This window comes from Acanthaster planci, linkage group LG06, assembly GCF_054643075.1.
Source record: "Acanthaster planci isolate LZ-2023a linkage group LG06, COTS_SCS, whole genome shotgun sequence".
In the NCBI taxonomy this organism is placed as follows: Eukaryota; Metazoa; Echinodermata; class Asteroidea; order Valvatida; family Acanthasteridae; genus Acanthaster; species Acanthaster planci.
Genome location: NC_141782.1, coordinates 11,081,052 through 11,099,761, shown reverse-complemented (window position 1 = coordinate 11,099,761; position 18,710 = coordinate 11,081,052). Strand labels below are relative to the sequence as shown.

Sequence of the window (18,710 nt, the reverse complement as noted above, 5' to 3'; positions counted from 1 at the left end):
TTCATATATAAATATCCACTTGAATTCAAATGGTTTTAATATCTTTTACTCGTGCTTATATATACAACTGCATAATGCACAACTACATCTGAATAGAAACATCATTTATAATATCAAAGGGTAAGGTTTTCAGGTTAGGCCATCTGACGTTTGAGACTTCACTGTGTTTCGGGCAGCGGAATTCAGAACATAATGAGCGTGAAAATTATACGCTTTACTCTTCCGACATCCCTTTTTGATGTCGAACTGGTGTCTTTCGTTCCTGACGTTTTAATGGTTGTTAAGCAATGCAAATCTTTTTTTATTTTTTTTATTTTATTTTATTCATTTTTTTTTGCGTTTTTCATATATGCCCTTTTAGGCAGACTTTTTAATAAATAAACCGCCCCAATCCTTATTGTGGCATGCAACATTTTGAGGGGAAAATCCAGTGTGCGCCGTGTTAAACTTTTGGAAATACAGTTATCCTTTTCACTTCTACCATTTTTGCTATCCGGTTCGTAAGTGACTTCGTCACAAAGGCAAAAGCACCACGATTTGCAGGCTCTCATTGGACAATCGCTGAAGGCGCGCGTTAACTTCCGGTTCCATGGTTCCATGTAAACGGCGAACAATGCATGTAACCCTATGCGCAGTGCACGTGTGCAGTGGGCGTGGTCAAACCGAAGTGACGTCACACTTACCAACCGAATAGGTTCTTAAACTGTCTTAGCCACAATTGAAAATCTCATAGCATTTCGATGACGCTGCAATTGGAGAAAAATAACTGCTATTAACTGCCACAAATGTGTAGACATGATATTGATTCATCGAAGCAATGAAGTTGTTATCACACTATATCAAGTATCAACGACCACTAGTAAACACTTTATTGACACCAGCTATATAATTCTTAATGAAATTATTGTCCACCTTTCGAGGAAATAATAGATAGTGAGTTTTGTGAGACAAAAGCCTGTAAAATATGAGCTTTTAACATTATGCTGCACGCAACAAGGTATATAAGCCAATAAAAACAGCTACGTCCAACGAGAGGTGCAATTCAGCTTGTATTGCTCATTCGGATGATGCCTGACATTTAGACCATCTTGATGCTGTCCAAACACCATTGCCACTCTCGGTGCTGCAGTGAATGTCACCATGAAAAGGTACACATTGAGCTGATGATTTAAAATTCACAACAGCTGCCCCAGCCCAATGTTGTTCTAGAAAACATCTTAACTAGCCATCCAACAGTGAAAATACCTTTATGGCGTGGTTTAACATAAAGGTAATTTTTCTATCCAACCTGTACGTTTTCCTCTTGTTCAAACAGTGGGCTTGGCGAAGAAATGTACTTCATGGTTTTGTGCACGTTGGAGTGTCTGTCAACGCCTTGATCAAACACATGGTTCTATCGACTGCACATGGCGCAAAGCGAGTAATGACTTTGTCGCTCGCGCTGTTGGCTCTACGCACACATTATTGGAGGTCCGAAGTGTAGCGAACCCATCCACGTCAGTCAAAGTGCGACGGGGAGACAACCACGTGTCTGACTGGCCCTAGATCCACCTGGTCCCAGGGTTCCTCTGTCAGCCAGTAAGTCTGCATGGCTCCTTTGCCCTGAAAGATACGCAGAAAGTCCCATAATGCACCCTTCACAGACGTCATATTCAAAAAAAAATCTGGACCTCTGAGCCAATTATTAGCACACAAACGTAAGCGTATCTCGTATAAACGACATAGCAATGTCGTTTCAACGAGATAAGTCGTTTAAACTGGAAGAGGTCACTCACTTTGATAAGTGTGGTCTCCCGGGCAACAATCAGGAACTTTCTCTTCGACTGGTAGGCCTTCGTCACCAACTCGTTCCTGGTCGCTTGGCTTATCTGGATTCTCTGAGCTGTCAAGGGAAGGAAGCAAAACCAAGAACCAAACGATCATTTTAGTGCAGTGCATTTGTTTAAAATGCTACCTCCAGTAGCGTAAACGGATGAATTGGGTGTAGAGAGGCAGATTGGATTGGGCTGGGTATTGGAAAAGCACAATCGGGAACCTGAAAAAAGCTAAATTAATAGGGCAAAATTCATTAGAAATGCAATGTAGGGAGGACGAAACTAAACCGTAAATACAGTCCCGAATCAATTGTCTTCATATACAAATTTAGTATATGGAACCACAGCAAGACGAAACATTTACTGTCTATTAAGCAAACACAATTCACGCTATGCACTTTGTCATAACATTTGATATTCTGTTTCCTACAAGGGCAAGGGACAACATTAACATTGTCTATATCTGTACAGGATAGCCACTGCCAGACAGCACTGTCACCTGCTCAATTTATTTTCTTTCTACACAAGTTATGCATCCTGTTTGACCCTGAGTCTGCTTCATAACCCCAAAAACCTATGCTTGGTTCTTTCAAGATGTAATTTGCATAATTAGAGTCCCTTAACCAATTCAAACGTACTGCAAGGTATCTCGTTATGCTAATGTTCTCTTTTTCCGAAGACCGATCCCTCACACGCACCTGATTGTGAAATAGACTTAGTCATAATACTATAGCAAAATATTGCTAGTTTACATGGCCCTGTAGTATCGCATGCATTTAATTCCCTGAAAATGTTCCAGCCGAAAAAGGAAAGCCTCACATTAAAAAAAGAAGGATAACTAATAATAACCCCCCGGGCAATTTTGTGGGTAAAAACAATTTATGTTATGTCCTACATACGCTTCCGTAAGCTGCAAAGCCTGCTAAAATAATCTGAAATAATTGGACCCTACACTGATCTTGTATCAAGCTTTTAAATGCCCCCTTACATCAGCCTGGAAAACGTTTAGTCAGTGTAGCTAGGAAACTGGCAACAGTAAAGCGTTAGGAAAAGAACAAACCCGACAACCCGAAACAAAAGTTTAAAGCGCAGCAAAGAAAAACTGACAAATTTTGCTATCGTCCACATCAGTTTTCTGCGAATGAAATTGCAACATCAACCCCTGACAGCCAAAGCTGTTTCATAATTCATTGCTGTCGTCTTCAGTCATCATTGCAGTCGTCTGGCTTTTTTCCGTAGAGACTGATCAAAATTGATGTTGATTTCAAAGAGCTGCCAAAGGCACTTTGTTAGCCAAATGTCGAAGGAAAATTGGATCTAATCTCTCTTCTCTCTCTTGGATATGAATGGCTTCGATAGATATCTTCGAGCATGGGAGTTGGTCGTTTTTTATCTCCCGTGGTAACCCCGTCTTCCATCGGGTGCGATTTAGCCGAAGAAGCGAAGACACAGGCCCCCAGTTGCTGTTACTTCTCTTCGTGAAAGGCGCAATCATTTCCGCATGTCAGTTTGTCGGAAAGGTAATTTCGTTGAGGAATCAACGTTTGGTCTGAGCAGCTATATGGACCAGCTTGTCTTAGGTTTGCTCCTGGAAAGTGCACGTCTTGATGAAAGGATGTTATGCTTTGAATTTACGGCAAAGTAAAACATTAAAAAATAATGAGAATTTCATGATAACCAGGGAAAAGAAAATCGCAAAAAGCCATATTGAAGCCGGATCGTATCAAAGTTTGTATCCTGATGTTTGTATCCTGAAGTATGATTTTATATCAAAATATAAAAAAATTCGTTAGATATAGTTTTACATAGTGCAAACAATCTAATGGCCTATTAAATCTTTAAAGAAAATTACTTTGTACAGTCGTATGACTCGACACCTCCAAGCATTGCCTTTATCTTTGAGCTCATGTCAAAATTTACTTGTGTCGAAGGTATTTTGTTCACACAACTCACAATGCAGCGTAATTGCTTAATTTCGCCCTTCTGTGGAAATAAGTCATGAAGCCGAGCAGGAATGGAGTAAATTAAAGTCCTTCGAAAATCACATAAGAATCGACCTTTGAACAGGGTGCACCGAAAATCAATGTCTGTACATACCAGAAGAAGAGCGATAGATTACAAAGTATTCGTCGAAACTCGTTCACTCTGGAAATACCTTGAACAATGGGTTGGAAAAGTGGTAGCACCTACACTGATTAACATTAAAAGCCCAATGCAATTGACCTTATTGACGGGAAGCCATTTTCAAAAATAATCTTGTTCCCTGAATCTATCATATTCAGTAAAATCCGTTAAAATGGGGTGATGCCAGACTATTTGGGGTTCCAAATCTTACTTAATTTTTTTAATGTGGCTTAAAACATTGAGATATCATTCATCACAAATTTTAAATTATTCTTAAAAACTGGCATGAAATTGTTTCGAACTTTACTTCGTCGCTCTTACTTTTACTCTCAGGTTTCTGAAATGAAATGCTTTGCTTCAATTTCAATTCAAGATAACTCACACCTGACTACAGTTTATTCTCCTACGTTATGTTGGCAAAACAAACCAATAGTTCCCCCCCCCCTTGTGCCCATGGGGCCGCAATAATCAGAGTTAGTACCTGGGGTTCAAGATGCAGGCGCGTATTATAACTTTTTATTCAGAAAATATAAGGATAAACCGGCATTACTCTGGAGCGTCTTGATTTCAGACGTCGCTCTTTTCATGAGCTGAACTCAGTGCAAGTTTATGTAAATGTACGGTAATTAGGAAATTTGGGTTTGAAAACTCCAACAATCTGTCAGCAGCTTTAGAGTTACGGATTTAAAAGTAAGCGTACGTGACCATTGGCCCAAAAGATGTGGATGACGTCATAGCAGTGCATACAGTACGTTAGACACAGACAGAAATTTACTGATAATTACTCAGTGAGTGATAGGTAACTGATTGGCTGAGTCACGTTGGAAACACATATTCATCCTTTCTTTTTCTAGCCGGACTAACCATGCATAAACAGGGCTTCACTTTTGCCAGTATTCATCAACCTCGTTTCCATGGCATCGAGCAGTGTGCCCTACCTGCTCTCTTAATGGAATGGATCATTTGCACACCGGAAAACTTTGAATATGTTTACGAAGGAGGAATAGTCTGATGCCTAACCGTGCTTTCAATAAGCCTTTGTTTTACCATGCAGCGGTGTCTGGTATTAAAACAGACTTAACTAGCCGAGAAAATTTGCCTTGTGGATTGCAATTTTCAAATATGAAAACATTTTATCCAACCAATATGAAGTATCTCATTGTTATAATTACGATCAAAATGGAGAAGAGGGGATTGATTAAACCGGCAAACTTAAAAACTCGTCAAACACCAAATACACAAATTAAATTGTTCGCTCGCTACTGCTACATCGAATCAGGATACAAGAAGGAGGTCTTCTTTCCCTGCGTTACAATGGAAGCCAAACTGAAAAAAAATGAGGTAATCACCCGGGGTGGGGTTGAATTTATGTTTATATCTCGTGCATAATAATGTTTATGAACAAAATCATCTACAATGCAAGTGCCGTTTCATCAACGTGGCCTGGGTGTTGGTTGCCAGCTTCAAGCATCATGCTTACAAAATTTCATCCGTATCATAATCTATGTAATTTTTTCATCAACGTGGCCTTGGTTTTGCTTGGTAGCTTAAGGCTTTTTAGTGCATATATGTTTACACAAAATAATCTATAACATAATCATTGTTTTATCAATATGAACTTAGTTGTTACTTATAGTAATGTCCCTATAAATTAAGTGTTCTTGCGTTTGCATGCATGCAGTGATATTTTTGTAGGCGCTCGAATTTGTCCTGGGTCCCTGGATCTTCTTTAGGTCCTAAGCCCAGGATAGCACAGGCCTTTCAAGCAATCCCCGTTGATTTTCACTTAACTCTTCAGTTTCGAGTCTGAGAAATATTCTCATGGTATGAATAATTTAGTGACTTGTTACATTTACCTTAGCTCCTGGTAATACAGAATTGAAGGATTTAGGTACCTTCTCCACAATCGAATCATATCGCGCGTCCAGTCGTAAGGATGGCAAAATGGTGTGACATTTCATTTTAAAGGTAACAGATGCCTCATAATGAGCAAAATAAGGAAAATTACATAGTATATACAGTTTCAGCATTTAAAGAAATTTTAAAAAGACAGAAATATCCGCCGGTAATTCAATATTTCAAGTCGTCATGCGGTCGTCCACTGAATACAACCGTGGTCTTGAAGAATAGTCGGAATAGACGTTCGGTCGATGAACTCTCAAATGAGTGGCTGATGACGGATATAAACGTTACAATGAGGAAGGCCCGCTGAAATTCTTAAGCAGCGGCTTGGGGTCCGCAGAGTGTTTTTTTTTTTTTTTCTTTTGTTTTGTTTTGTTATGAACACTCCAGACTGAGAAACAAGCTTTTTATGATTGAATAAAATAACGTACTCCTGCCAGTTCGTTCAGAAAAAATGGTACAAAATTAATACCTTGATATCGTGCATATTATACAGTGTGAATTAGTAACATTAGCAATATAGATCATCCGAAATAGCTGATGCCGTTTTTGTTATCAAAATATTGTTCCCTCCCCCTACCTAGTTGTGTGCTACAACTGGAGAAATACTCCCACAATGTAGGCCTATACAGTGCCCTTGGTAGCTTGATAGATTGGCTTGGAAATGGACAGAAACCCCCAAACAATAATTTAATCTAGGCTGTTAGAGTAGTGTGAAGGCTATTCGTGTTTTGACGTCTTTTAGCTGCACCTAATCTACAAATTGTTAAGAATGCGACAGACACTTGACTGGACGGAATGTTGGGATACTTGCACTGCAGTTTTGTGCAGCCCCTCCCTTTCTTTCTTTCAAGATCTGCAAACACTATCCCAAGAGCACACTTCGGCACAGCACTCTTGCTACGTGTAGCAGAAGTGCTTCTTTCTTACCTTTGCCGGTAGATTCCATCCGTGAGGCGGTGTTTACGGTGTCCCCGAAGAGACAATACCGAGGCATCTTGATTCCAGCAACTCCAGCCACACACGACCCTACATATGCAAAACATCATCGAAAAAAGATCCAGTTACACGACAATGGTGTTATCGACACACTTTGACCTATAAGTCGATAAGACTATAACAAATCATTGCCAAGATGGTCGCACTTTTCCTTGTCAACACTGTCCAAAATAACACTTCAAGTTTTGAGTTTTACTGTTTCCTAATTAATGTCTGCATTCGGTTTAGGAGTTGCTGATTACAAGGCACGTTGCACTATGCACGTAGGCCTAATCAATGTTATGTCACAGTTTCCTATTACCAGAATGCAAGCCGACTCTCAGACCGAGTTTCTCCGTAGGCAGGTGTGGGATCTGGAACAACTGGACCTCCCTTAGCAGGTCCAGCGCCATACAGGCGATCTCACAGGCATGGTGTTCAGCAGGTTCGGGCAGACCCGAGGCCACCATGTAGGCGTCGCCTATCGTCTCCACCTTGTACACGTCGTACATGTCGATACAGTTGTCGAACATGCTGTAGGAGAACAAACTATTTTCGATCAAGCAGTTTTTGAAACAAAAGACAAAACACTGCTCCAAAAGAATTGTCCGTGAAGCGTGAAGTTCTGCGGTGAGTGCATTACTGTTTGATAGACTGACTTTCAACAATTTGACACGAAGGGCCAGACGCACTTTTGAAGTGTATTTGGAAACGGCATGTATTAGGGACTTTCATTAATTTTGGCCTCTTGTTTTGACTAGTCTTGCTCTTTTACAACGGAATATTTGTGCCACCACACAAGACGAGTATTGGCACCCATCACTGCGTGATAGAATTTCTCTGCTGCGTTTTAATCACTAAATTATAGAATTTCTCGGCTGCATTTTAATCATTAAATTATAGAATTTCTTGGCTGCATTATATTCACTAAATTAATCACCGGCCTTCAATTACGCGTGTAAGTTAATAGCGTGTAAGGGGACACACGTAATGTTACAAGTGATAAAGGTTATATGACCGTATCAGCGGGTACAGTAGCCGTTGCAGGCATGTTAGCCTTTTAAGGGTGGTCGGAAGCATAAGTACTATAATGACATTATCTCAAGCAGAGGCTGGTATAATCATAAAGCACCTTCAAAATACGAAACTCCAGCAGGTGTCATCGTGTTTCAGGCGTTTGGTCCGTCCTCATCTTATAAAACAAAATCTGGGGATTGATCGCTCTTACTGGATGGAATTCATTTGATTAGACTGAGAATTTCGGAGACATCTTCGATTATGAACTAGGAAAGCTGGCCTGATTATTGATCATTTTGTTAGTGAAAAGTTTAGTTACGTTGATGGCACTGTGTATAAGACTTGGAATCTACTTTTCCTTTGAAAAAAATACATCACAAATCTTAAACTTTGTGGTGGTCAGTACATCGCAAGTGACTGAAGAGACAGAACACTGCTTATGGTACCTGGTTTTTTTAATTCGTTGTTCATAACAGAGTAATACGGGCGATTTACAATAGTGCGCCTCCAAGAGTTTGCAACGCGTTAACCAATCAGAAGGCACAAAGCCTGTCGACCCTTTTCAACCGCGCATTAGGTCGACAGCTTTCGTGCACTGTGATTGGTCAACGAATTGCAAACTCTTGGAGGCGCACTATTGTGAAAAGGCCACATAAAAGGGTGCACCCACTTAAATGGGCCAGAAACATGTTTGCCAAGCTCATTAATAAAAGTTAGACACCCAAATTATTCTATATTAGAGTGTCCTGAGAACCATGGAATTGGGAAATTTCTCAAATTCATTGGTCAATCCACTCAAATTGGGAGGAAAATGAAAGAGGGTATGGCGAACACTGTTTTTCTGCCCAACCTGAAGACCTGTGAGAGTTGTGAGTATTTTTTTAAAGTATAGGGATTTATCACTGCTGTCTATGCGAATTTATTTGCTGCGGTGCACCCTAAAGCAATACAGTGTAATATCCTCCATCTTGAACGCCGCTATACCGACCAGTCGGGCATTCCGAACATGTCCCTTTGCTGTGCAATTTCACCTTATATCAAAAATCTACTTTGAATACGGTAAGAGAAACAAAGCTAGGACTGACAATAACGACTCAAGAGTTTAAGGAAAATATTACTCACGAAGGGACAACACGCAGCACTGTTCCAATCGTTCGTTGATAGGCCTGCTATGGGTGCGTGGTGCACGGGTTGGTCAAATAGACCGGCCACCATTTTCACCATGAAAGAAAATCATCCAAACGGGAAATGCACATGCAGATTGGCAGATTAACTTTTCGTCTTAACTTACAGAAATCGTTGTTTTTTAACACAGCCTACCGACTTACGTTGCTGATGTCCGCCCAGTGCTAAAGAAAAGTTCCGAGCCCATCTGATCACAGTTTCGATTTAGCGGCAGGAGCCAGCGTAACCGCAATTCATATCGCTCGCTATTTTTGAGCCATGACCAAAAGGGAAACTCATAGGAAACTTCAATGTAAAAACCCAACGCCTATTATAAACGCGTCTTTGCGTTAATGGTCAACATGTAACCGTTTAAAATTAAACACCTTTACTGAATAAACGTGTTTTGGTGTCTTTGTTTAGAAAATAAACGCATCAACGTTTTTAAGAATCGGTTTGTTTAAACTACGACGCGTTCACAAAGTGTTACAGGGAAGGTTAACATTAACACTTGCTTTTACAGCGTTGATTTCATTTCGTAATTTGACTTCTATTGAAACCCCACGAAAGGTAATTTCGATGTGATGTGTTTAATTAAAGCTTGGTATCTTGCATTGAAGTGTTTGCCCAAAATCATCATCCAGAAACATTCCTCAGGCAGATCGCCACACGTTTGAATGTACCAGAGGAAGTAACGGGTGCATCGACTGTATAAAAGTACCAAAACGTGACGTCATTTTGAACAAGAAAGTGCAGTGCAAAATAATGAATGTAGAACGCACGCGCTGATTCTCGCGCTAGTGTCGTTTACGCACATAATTGTGCGCGTGACATAATCACTTCGATACTTTATCTGCTCCGAGCTGGGACAAAAGAGGGCGTGTTTTGAAATGAAATCGACAGTCTTTTGATACGCACTCACCGCATAGGCGCAAAAGTTTATGCGCGTTTGACGCGGAGCACGCTGAGTAAGGACGACAAATTTAGTCTGAAATGTATGGTCTTCTCGTGCACGTCGAACGCATGTAAGAACTCGATCGTTTCGAAAACAGTATCGTCTGTATTTCTTTTGCCGGTGAGGGTACACTTCCGCTCAGGGCGGATACCTAATAATTGCTACAACCAAACAATTGCTACATCCAAACGTTTTTAAGCAGACCCAGTCAAGTACGTTATAGAGGATTTTCAGTCCCGTGATTTTTGAAGGTCAGCGTTCAATTTACACAGATGTGCGCTGGACGCGCACGCTTTCGAAGTCTGTAAACATTCTTGCGTACATGAATATGCCAATAGCCAATTCAATTGCCAACCCGGATGCGATAATGCACGGGCCTCCACTGACATGCTGTACGCTTTCTGGAGCGCCTTTTCCCGTCATATTACGTCACTTGAAAAACCTTTATAACAGCGTTGTACAGTATGCTTAGCAATTAAACAACGGGTTTTTGTGGTTCTAGATCTTAATAAAAAAGGAAAAAATCCAGCTCATTTGACACCTGAGAAGGCTTCACGAAAAGGTGGAGAGCGCTTGAAATGTTCTCCTTGATGTGGCCTTACCTGTAAAGTTCATTCAGCAAAGTCACCACTTGCATTGGTGTACTTCGCGCTGCCAAGTTGGTGAACTCGACGATGTCACTGAAGTAGATGGTGACATTTTCGAACTCCTCAGCAATCATCTCTTTCTTCTGCCTCAGCTGGTCGACCACGCTGCGAGGCATCATCTGGTAAAGCAACTTCTCCGTCGTCCGTTTCTCCGCTGCCAACTCCTTAGTCTTCTTGTCCAGATTGTGGGCGTGCCGGCCGATCGTGCCCAAGAGTCGTTTGGCCTGTAAGAGCTGGATAACCCCAAGGGACAGTGAGACACTCACAGTCACCACCAGCACGGAAACGTTGACCACGACCGCCTGCACTGCACCCGCTTTGATTACTTCAATGTCATCGCGAATGTACCTGGTCTCCTTGTCTATAACCTTGGCCAGAATATTCACAAAAATGGTCATGTTGTTGAACCAGTACTCGGACAGTCGCACGCCTTCGTCTTTGCCGTGGCTCTCGCAAGGGTTTGCCCCGCGAATAATTTCTTCGCGCATGGTATCGATGTGCGACTCGGCCGGATCCTCGGACCGTACAAGATCCTCGTACAAAGCGGCCGCCCGGTCAGAGTACGCAAACGCAGTTTTAATCTGCAACTGGCTGGTGGACAGGACATTCCGAAACCAGTCGAGGTTCTTGGGACTCAAGGAGCAACCTGCGAAGAAACTGCCGCCAAGAGCGCGCTGAATTCCGAAAAGATCCGACGCCTGGAGGAGACCGTCTTTCGCCACAATTCGAGGCCATAAAGTTCCCTCTTTCAGATTTGCACTCTGGGTGAGCGAGTCGTTCAGTAGCTGGCTGTTGATGGCTGTGTAGAACCTGATGACATTGGCAACCGTTATCACGTCATTCATAACATCTACTGTTTCGCGGTAAGCGTTCAGAGCAGAGAGAAGGCCTGTCTTAGTGGAGAAAATCTCACCCGAAACGTTGAGCATTGGTAGAGTCTCCAGCTTGTCCACGGCCTGATCAGTTAGAGACCGCTTCTCAAACAACTCTCTAGTGAGCCTCTCACCAGTCAGATTTCCACTCACTCGGGTGGCCGTCAAGCCACGCTCCACCTGCATAGTAAGTATTAGGTCGGTCATGCGATCGCCAGCGTCGATAGCCACCACGGTGACTTCGGAGTAGTGTAGTTGGGTCACGGTGGTGGCAAGAGCGAGGCAAGACATGACTGTCAGGGCCACGAGTGGGATGACAATCACCCCTAACATTTTGGCCATGTCCTTGCCGCTACTGTGGGAATCCGTAGCCTTCTCCAGGACCATTTTCATCTGGAGTTTCTCCACTCCCAACGTACTCACGGATCCGCGGCTGATGCCGTCAGTGTTGTCGCGTAGACGGTGCTCAAGATCCCGTGCGCTCCCAGGAGCGTCTTGCAGGGGAGCTATTTTTCTCGACGGTGTCATCATCATTTTACTGCAGTGCTGAAAACCTGACGGGTGCTGAATGTATTCACCACTTGGATTAACTGAGCGATCTTAACGCTTCTAGATCGGAAATGATTGTGCTTTGCTATATGTACTTGCACAAGATGAAATATGCACATCGCCTACTCAGGTGCATAAATACGCATGACCTGTGGGGGCGTTCTCAACATACATGTACATGTATAATGGTAGAGTCCGTGAATCGAACACTTCCGTAAAACTTTATCCCCACGGGCGTTACTTCATTTCAATAGCATTTCAATGGCTTCCAACAGTAACACTGGATAGGACGCTTCTTCCTGTATCCTGATTCGGGGAGCAATAGGAAAGAAACAATATTAACGTGTATTTGGTATTTATAATTTTAACGTATATTGCGTGTTTTAAAGTTTGCTGTGAATCATTACGTCTCGTTGCTCTTCCAAACAATTCCCTCTTTTTCCATTTTGGAAGACACTCAAAGTTGAGTTTCTATCTCTTTTCAAAGAGATAGAAAGGGGTTACTCTTCAGCATGGTTCGGGGCACTGCACTCTTTTTGAAATCAACTTGTAAATGTGAAATGTGCATTTATTATTTGATTTAGGTTTAGTTATCAGACGAGAAAGTGGCACAGGCTCAGTTTTTATTGCTCCAAAAGCGAACAAAATGAACTGCGGAATCTTTGAGCTCAGAGTGTCCTTTTGAAAACCACATCAGTTAGAAAAGAAGCTCCCTTATATTTTATTTTAAAAATGGAGAGTCTTCGATAACATCATTTTTAGGACACACATAGCTCGTACTAGGAGATTAACGATTTTTCGTAAAAGGTTTCCCCATCACCAAATCTTCTACTAAATCTGAATCACTTGTTATTGAACTTGGGCGATTTAATATCAGTGTTATTAAATTCCTGAACTCCTTGACGTTTCTCAAACATATTTAAAAATGATAAGTGATACTGAAATTAATTTTGCACTTGTAATCACAAAAATCAAGTTGAAGCTGAAAGCCGACCAGGTAAATAAGGCTATGTGGACCTGCAGCCATTTCTAAGGTAACATTTAATTAGCAGTCAATACGCATAAACCATGCACACACCATACCAAGCAAACAAAGTAGCCCGGAATACGTACACTTTTGTTTTGTTTTTGTTTTAACCTGTAAACATGTTCCAATACTGAGGTGAAAATCCTCCCGGATTAAAGAGGATCCTACATAATTAACCCAGGTTGGCGGAGCAACGAAAGGACACGTGTCACACTCCGTTACAAGCGTAATGATATCCCAACAATCGTCATGGTAACCGCCTCAAATGATGCAATCATCGGACCGGGAAGAGCCGAGTCGGGTGTTAAGAAAATGCTATATATTTCCGGCGATATAGAGAGTCCCTGCCGAAGAAATCGCAGTAACCACGTATGTTGTTAGTTGCTCAGACATCGAGATGTGTTTGATGAAGTCTGTAGTGAGCTTTTATCAGGATATAAGTTAATATTAATCTGCAGGAAGAAAATTGTGAATACATCAGCGAGAGCAATCATTGTACTTACCCCGATGAAACGTGACACATGTTGCCGTTGCGACGTCCTGTTTTTGGTGAACGAAGGGTTTTCCCTCTTATATTTTATGATGTATACTATTGATCCTTCCACAGATCACAATCTTTTCGAGGGTTTCACTATTGCAGCAAATCTTTAAGTCCTTGAAATATTTGATCGGGTAAATTGCTCATGATGAGGCCTGAATGTCATCAGTGTTGTCACGGTGTGTCATTATTGCAACAAAGCACACGTACACCATCAATTGCGTTACGTTCACGCACGAGTGACTCATCGCTGTTCACTCCTCAAACATTTGTTTTCCTTCCTCTAGATTTCATATCTTGATTGCAATTGAAATTACCCCAATTATTCAAATTGACAAAAAGAAAATACAGTTTCGATTTTTCTCTATTCGCTTAATATTCAGTTTCAAAACGTCACACGTTTTCAAAACGTGTTGTGTCAAAACGTCACAAAAACGAAACTTCAGGACTGTAATGAAAGCCATGTAGTCCTTCAGGCATCACTTCCCCAATAACTCGAGCTGAAATACCTCAATTTCTGTCTCCTTTGGCTGTAACTGAAAGCAATTACTTGCCAACGGTTACTCCTACTACAGCTATCGTTAGTCTCGATCGAGATTTTAAGGATTCATTGTGACATGGCCTTTCTCAAAAGTCTCTCTCTCTCTCTCTCTCTCTCTCTCTCTCTCTCTCTCTCTCTCTTTATGTTCTGTACACTAAGTCATACGCAATATGGTCAATGAATCCGTGTTTCGTGAGGTCCGAGTTTATGTACAACAGCGAGTGAGTGAGAATCAGCTTTAAGAAGGCTTGGAAAGTGGTGCATGTATTGTGTAAATACAGTCGAGACATTTAAAGATTTGCTAGTAGTTTCCTGGGTAACTTCAGTGGCGTAACTACGGGGGGAGTTCCGTGCCCCCCTTTGAAATTTTGAAATGGACAAAAATATATATATACCTAGTTTAATTATTTTCAGTGCCCCCTGAAAAAAATTGTGCACCCCCAGGTGCCCCCTCAGCTGTAGCACCCCAGTTACGCCACTGCGAAGACACGTCTTGCATTTGTCCGATTTAACATCCCAGGCGTCCACCTTTATGCCATCCTTGACATGTCTTTTGTTGGTGACGTTAAAAAATGTCTTAATTACTTTTTTGCCGTGGAAACCTGTGTAGAGATGGACGCAATCAAATTACCGATTCTCTTCGCATACATTCTCCATTACAGAATTACCGGCTCTGCATTCAAGCAAGTGCTAAATTAAGTTAAATAAATAGGAAAAGTAAAGTAACCCTGTGCACTTTGCATTTCAATGAAAGAACCGCGTGATAGGAGCCTACGTCGGAAAAGACTCTTTGGAGCTAGTACTAGTAATTTATGTAGTGCGACACCTGGTAGGGAGTAAAAAGTATTAGTTTAGCAGTTACCGGTGATGAAAGATCGTACCATGAGAGTATTGCGCTTGTTTATTTCTCACTCAACCTAAATGATAAGAGACATAAAAAGAAATTTTTAAAATCTGATCAGAAACCTGTTTTTTTGTCTGTGACTTCGGGGCGCATGACTTGCCATTGTTGCCTTTTCATGTAACGGGAATGGACGCGGCCTTGCTCGTGGCTGAAATCCATCATGGGTTTACTGTCTTTCCCACTTTCATTTCACACCTCGGGGGTTGTTTTCAGTTTCTCGGCTATTTACGCGGTCTACTGTAATTCTGGTGAAAGGCCACTTATATGACTGATTGCTTAGAAATCTCATTATTTTTATTCATGGCCTGGAGTTGCTCACTCCCGCAAGTGTTTATGCTTGATTTTCGAACCGTGTGTCCTGCATGGTTTTCGTGCAGCGTTTTTCATGGTGCATGATATAACTTTGGAAAATCTCATACGTTGGTTTAGGCCTTGTTTGAAAGAATGGTGTGCAAAGTCTTTACTTATTCAAGGCATTCGCCAATCTTCGGCTTTGTCTGAGACGGCGGCTGTGGACCATCCCTTACGGAAATATTTGTCTGGATACCAGATTCATCGATTTCGACTATTGTCGTCAAATCAAGAGTCCGCTATCCCCCAATGTCCACTTGACAAAAGCAGGAGGAATTCCTTTAGTTTCCCTAAATAGCCGAAATACGAACTTGTCCCGTCCACATTCGGTAGGCATCGTTGACGTTCGGGTATTTCCGGCCTTGTCTGTACGCATAATGAGATTATTTTTTCTTTTGCTTGTTGCCCACATTCAACACAATGTTGCTCCCTCCCTTCGCATTTCTTGAAGTTTCTTACGTGTTTGCAAAGTGAACGCCAACATCAACAGCCTGCATGTATATCTAAACATAGGATCTACCTAGGACTTTTCTTGTGACCCTTGACACATTACGTCGTGATCTATCTATATTCGTGGGTGATACCTGACGTAAGACTTTGTCACGTCGTCAGGGAACCTTTGGTCAGGAAACCCGACTAAATGAAATACAGGACCCTAATTAGACCGTGTTTGAATCTACTTGTTATGGCCAGGACTAACTCGTGTGTGATAATCAGTATGAAATACGTATGAGGCTCGAAATAAAACTGCGTGGTTAAATCACAACTTCGCGTGGTAATTATACCCCACACACTGTAACTAATGTGCATTTCACATTAATGTGCTCATGAATACAAACATAGGTTTTGTATATGAAATAATGTATCCCACACCTGCACCATTTCCAATGATCTCTATATGGGAGGTGGCTTGCAGTCGGTGACACTGCAACTTAGTGGCTTTCATAGACACGTGTGTTATTTCTAGTTGCATGCAGCGAGACTTTTCTGGCACTGCCTTTTAAGCCTGTATCTCACTGGGCTGCGGCATGACAGCTGGCGACTAGTTGCAGACACAAAATTGCGTTAAAATCCGAGAAACTAATGACAATTTTTCACTTGGGTTCACACTTATTTGGTGCTTACGACACATTTGCGTATACCGCACGAGCTCCCGGCTCAATTTTGGCCAGACGTTGGCTGAAGTTCACATGGAGGCCTACACGTCGTGCGACTGCAGCACGACATAATTCGCGCCGGTTTGGAGGCCTGGAATATCAGATTCTCATTTTTGACTTTAACCAGTCACAGTTTTGTTTCATAGGTCGCCAGCCCCCACACAGTTGTCTCAAATTTCTCCCACTTTCTGACTCACGGAAACTAAATTGAGAAAGTTTGATTCAGGTTTGAGACATCCGCGACCACTCTGTGACTATTTTGAGAGAAAATTTGTCCCCAATTTTTTTTTGAACATGTTCAAAATTACCGCGATACGAAAGCGAGACCCTGCGATTCAAGCAAGGAAATTGAGAACCCCTGCGAACGTTTCAATACATTTTGGAAACTCTTTCGGGAATGCTGATAGCAATTTGTAGTCATCAGTCGCAGCCCAGTGAGATACTGGCTATAGGCTTCCCTTGGGTCCTTTTTGCTACATGAAAGGATTGCCAATGGCCCAGGACAGAGCTGTTTACAGAGAGAGTTGCGACATGAGTGTCTCAATTGTTGGGACCAAAATGGCACAGTGTATTGCGCACATAATGACAGCCATTTGGGTTCCAAGTGTGAAGTTGGTGCTACTTTCTCTTTAAACAGCTCTGGTCCAAGGTAAGGAAGGACGTTGATGGCGAGGGCAGAAAGGGCATTTCAAATCATCCGGAGTTTGCGTGCAGTAAATCTAAAACATAATGATATCACGCTTTGTACAAAGGTTCGCTTTCTTAAGGAGGCACGACGGATCGTTTCCTACATGCCATAGGAAAGCTTGACGTTATTCAAAAAAGGTCTATATTGGCATTCATCGAATCGTACAATTTTGTGACTTTGCTCGCTAAATGCCCGTGTAATCTATTTTCCTTGGAGAAGAGATTAACATGGGCATGATTTTCCCTTTTTTTTCTACGGTGATCACGTTAATTTTTTACTGGTGTATTGGGGGAGTATGTCGAGTATAAGAGGAACTAGGGGCCTCTTCCTGGAGACTCTGCTTTTCACAACATTTTGTGAAGAACCAGTCACGTGAGACACAGCGGGCAGGCACTGTAAAACGGCCTTTCGTAGAACTTCACAAGAGGAATAGATTTGACCATGGGGGAGACGGGAGTATAAATATCCTCCTACCTTTTGGGGGGGGGATTTTCCCCCATTGACGTCCAAACGACTAAAATGTATTCAATATCACTCAGAAAAGGAAACAACCAATCAAAAAACATAAATATGCCATTCTGATCTAAGAATTTTCATGAATGTAATGCATATTGCGGATGTTCATTGATATCATGACCATCGTTGCTCCCTATAATATAGTCTCTGGTATGGTGTCAGCAACCCCCTCCCCCGCTTTTAAATTTTCCATGGCCGGGTAAATCATACCCCCCCCACACACACACACCCACACCCACACACAAATCCCCATCCACCCAATATCTGGCACAAATTTACGCCACAGGATTTGAAGGCAAAAAAAAAATGCTTTTTAATTTACTTATTTCATGCATCTCGTTGCCAAACGGTCAAATTTAATGTACATGTATGCTAAAATACGAACATTCATACTACACGGGAGACGTTTAGAGCAGGAAATCGTGTTATTCCGTCAGAACAAGGAAGAAGCCATCGAGGTCGCAGGGGAGCAACATGGCGTCAAACATCGCATTGCTACAAGCATCTTAAAACCAAGACTGCAAGAAACTTGGAAATCAATATTTACCATATATACTTTGAAGGCCAAATCAAGGTTATATCTTTCGCGATCGATATTTAGCAATTTTTTTAAACATTAGTGGTAGCATTGTAACTTCCGGTCTGATGACACCATCAGCTTGAATCTTTAAGCAGTTACAGCAAAGTTCGCCACACACATCATCTGAAAAGGCATATAAAGAAATACTAGTCAACTTACCGCCAGAGGACACTCGAGTATTTTATGACGTCCACGGTTGCACTCTTGAACAACATTATCTTTCCAGGAACTAACACCGTGAGAAGCAAATTCACATCTTTTATCAATTAAACAAATAAGCCCTTGCCGGTTTCGACCGGAAGCAAGGCTCGGGTGATTTTACGCTCGAGTCACAAAATGACAACCTAAATCTACTGTGCATTTAAGTTGCCCCAGAAAGCGAGACC

General features: G+C 41.8%; 1 protein-coding gene across 1 annotated transcript; it reads right to left on the bottom strand.

The window, feature by feature from the left end:
• LOC110987825 (uncharacterized) lies at positions 1-12,073 on the bottom strand. Its single transcript, XM_022250930.2, has 5 exons — positions 10,557-12,073; positions 7,141-7,352; positions 6,771-6,869; positions 1,776-1,882; positions 1-1,602 (listed from the first exon to the last, which is right to left on the bottom strand). Exons 1-5 carry the CDS (start codon positions 12,005-12,007, stop codon positions 1,498-1,500), a joined length of 1,974 nt encoding a protein of 657 aa, XP_022106622.2. The 5' UTR covers positions 12,008-12,073; the 3' UTR covers positions 1-1,497.
• Positions 12,074-18,710: the final 6,637 nt, after the last annotated feature.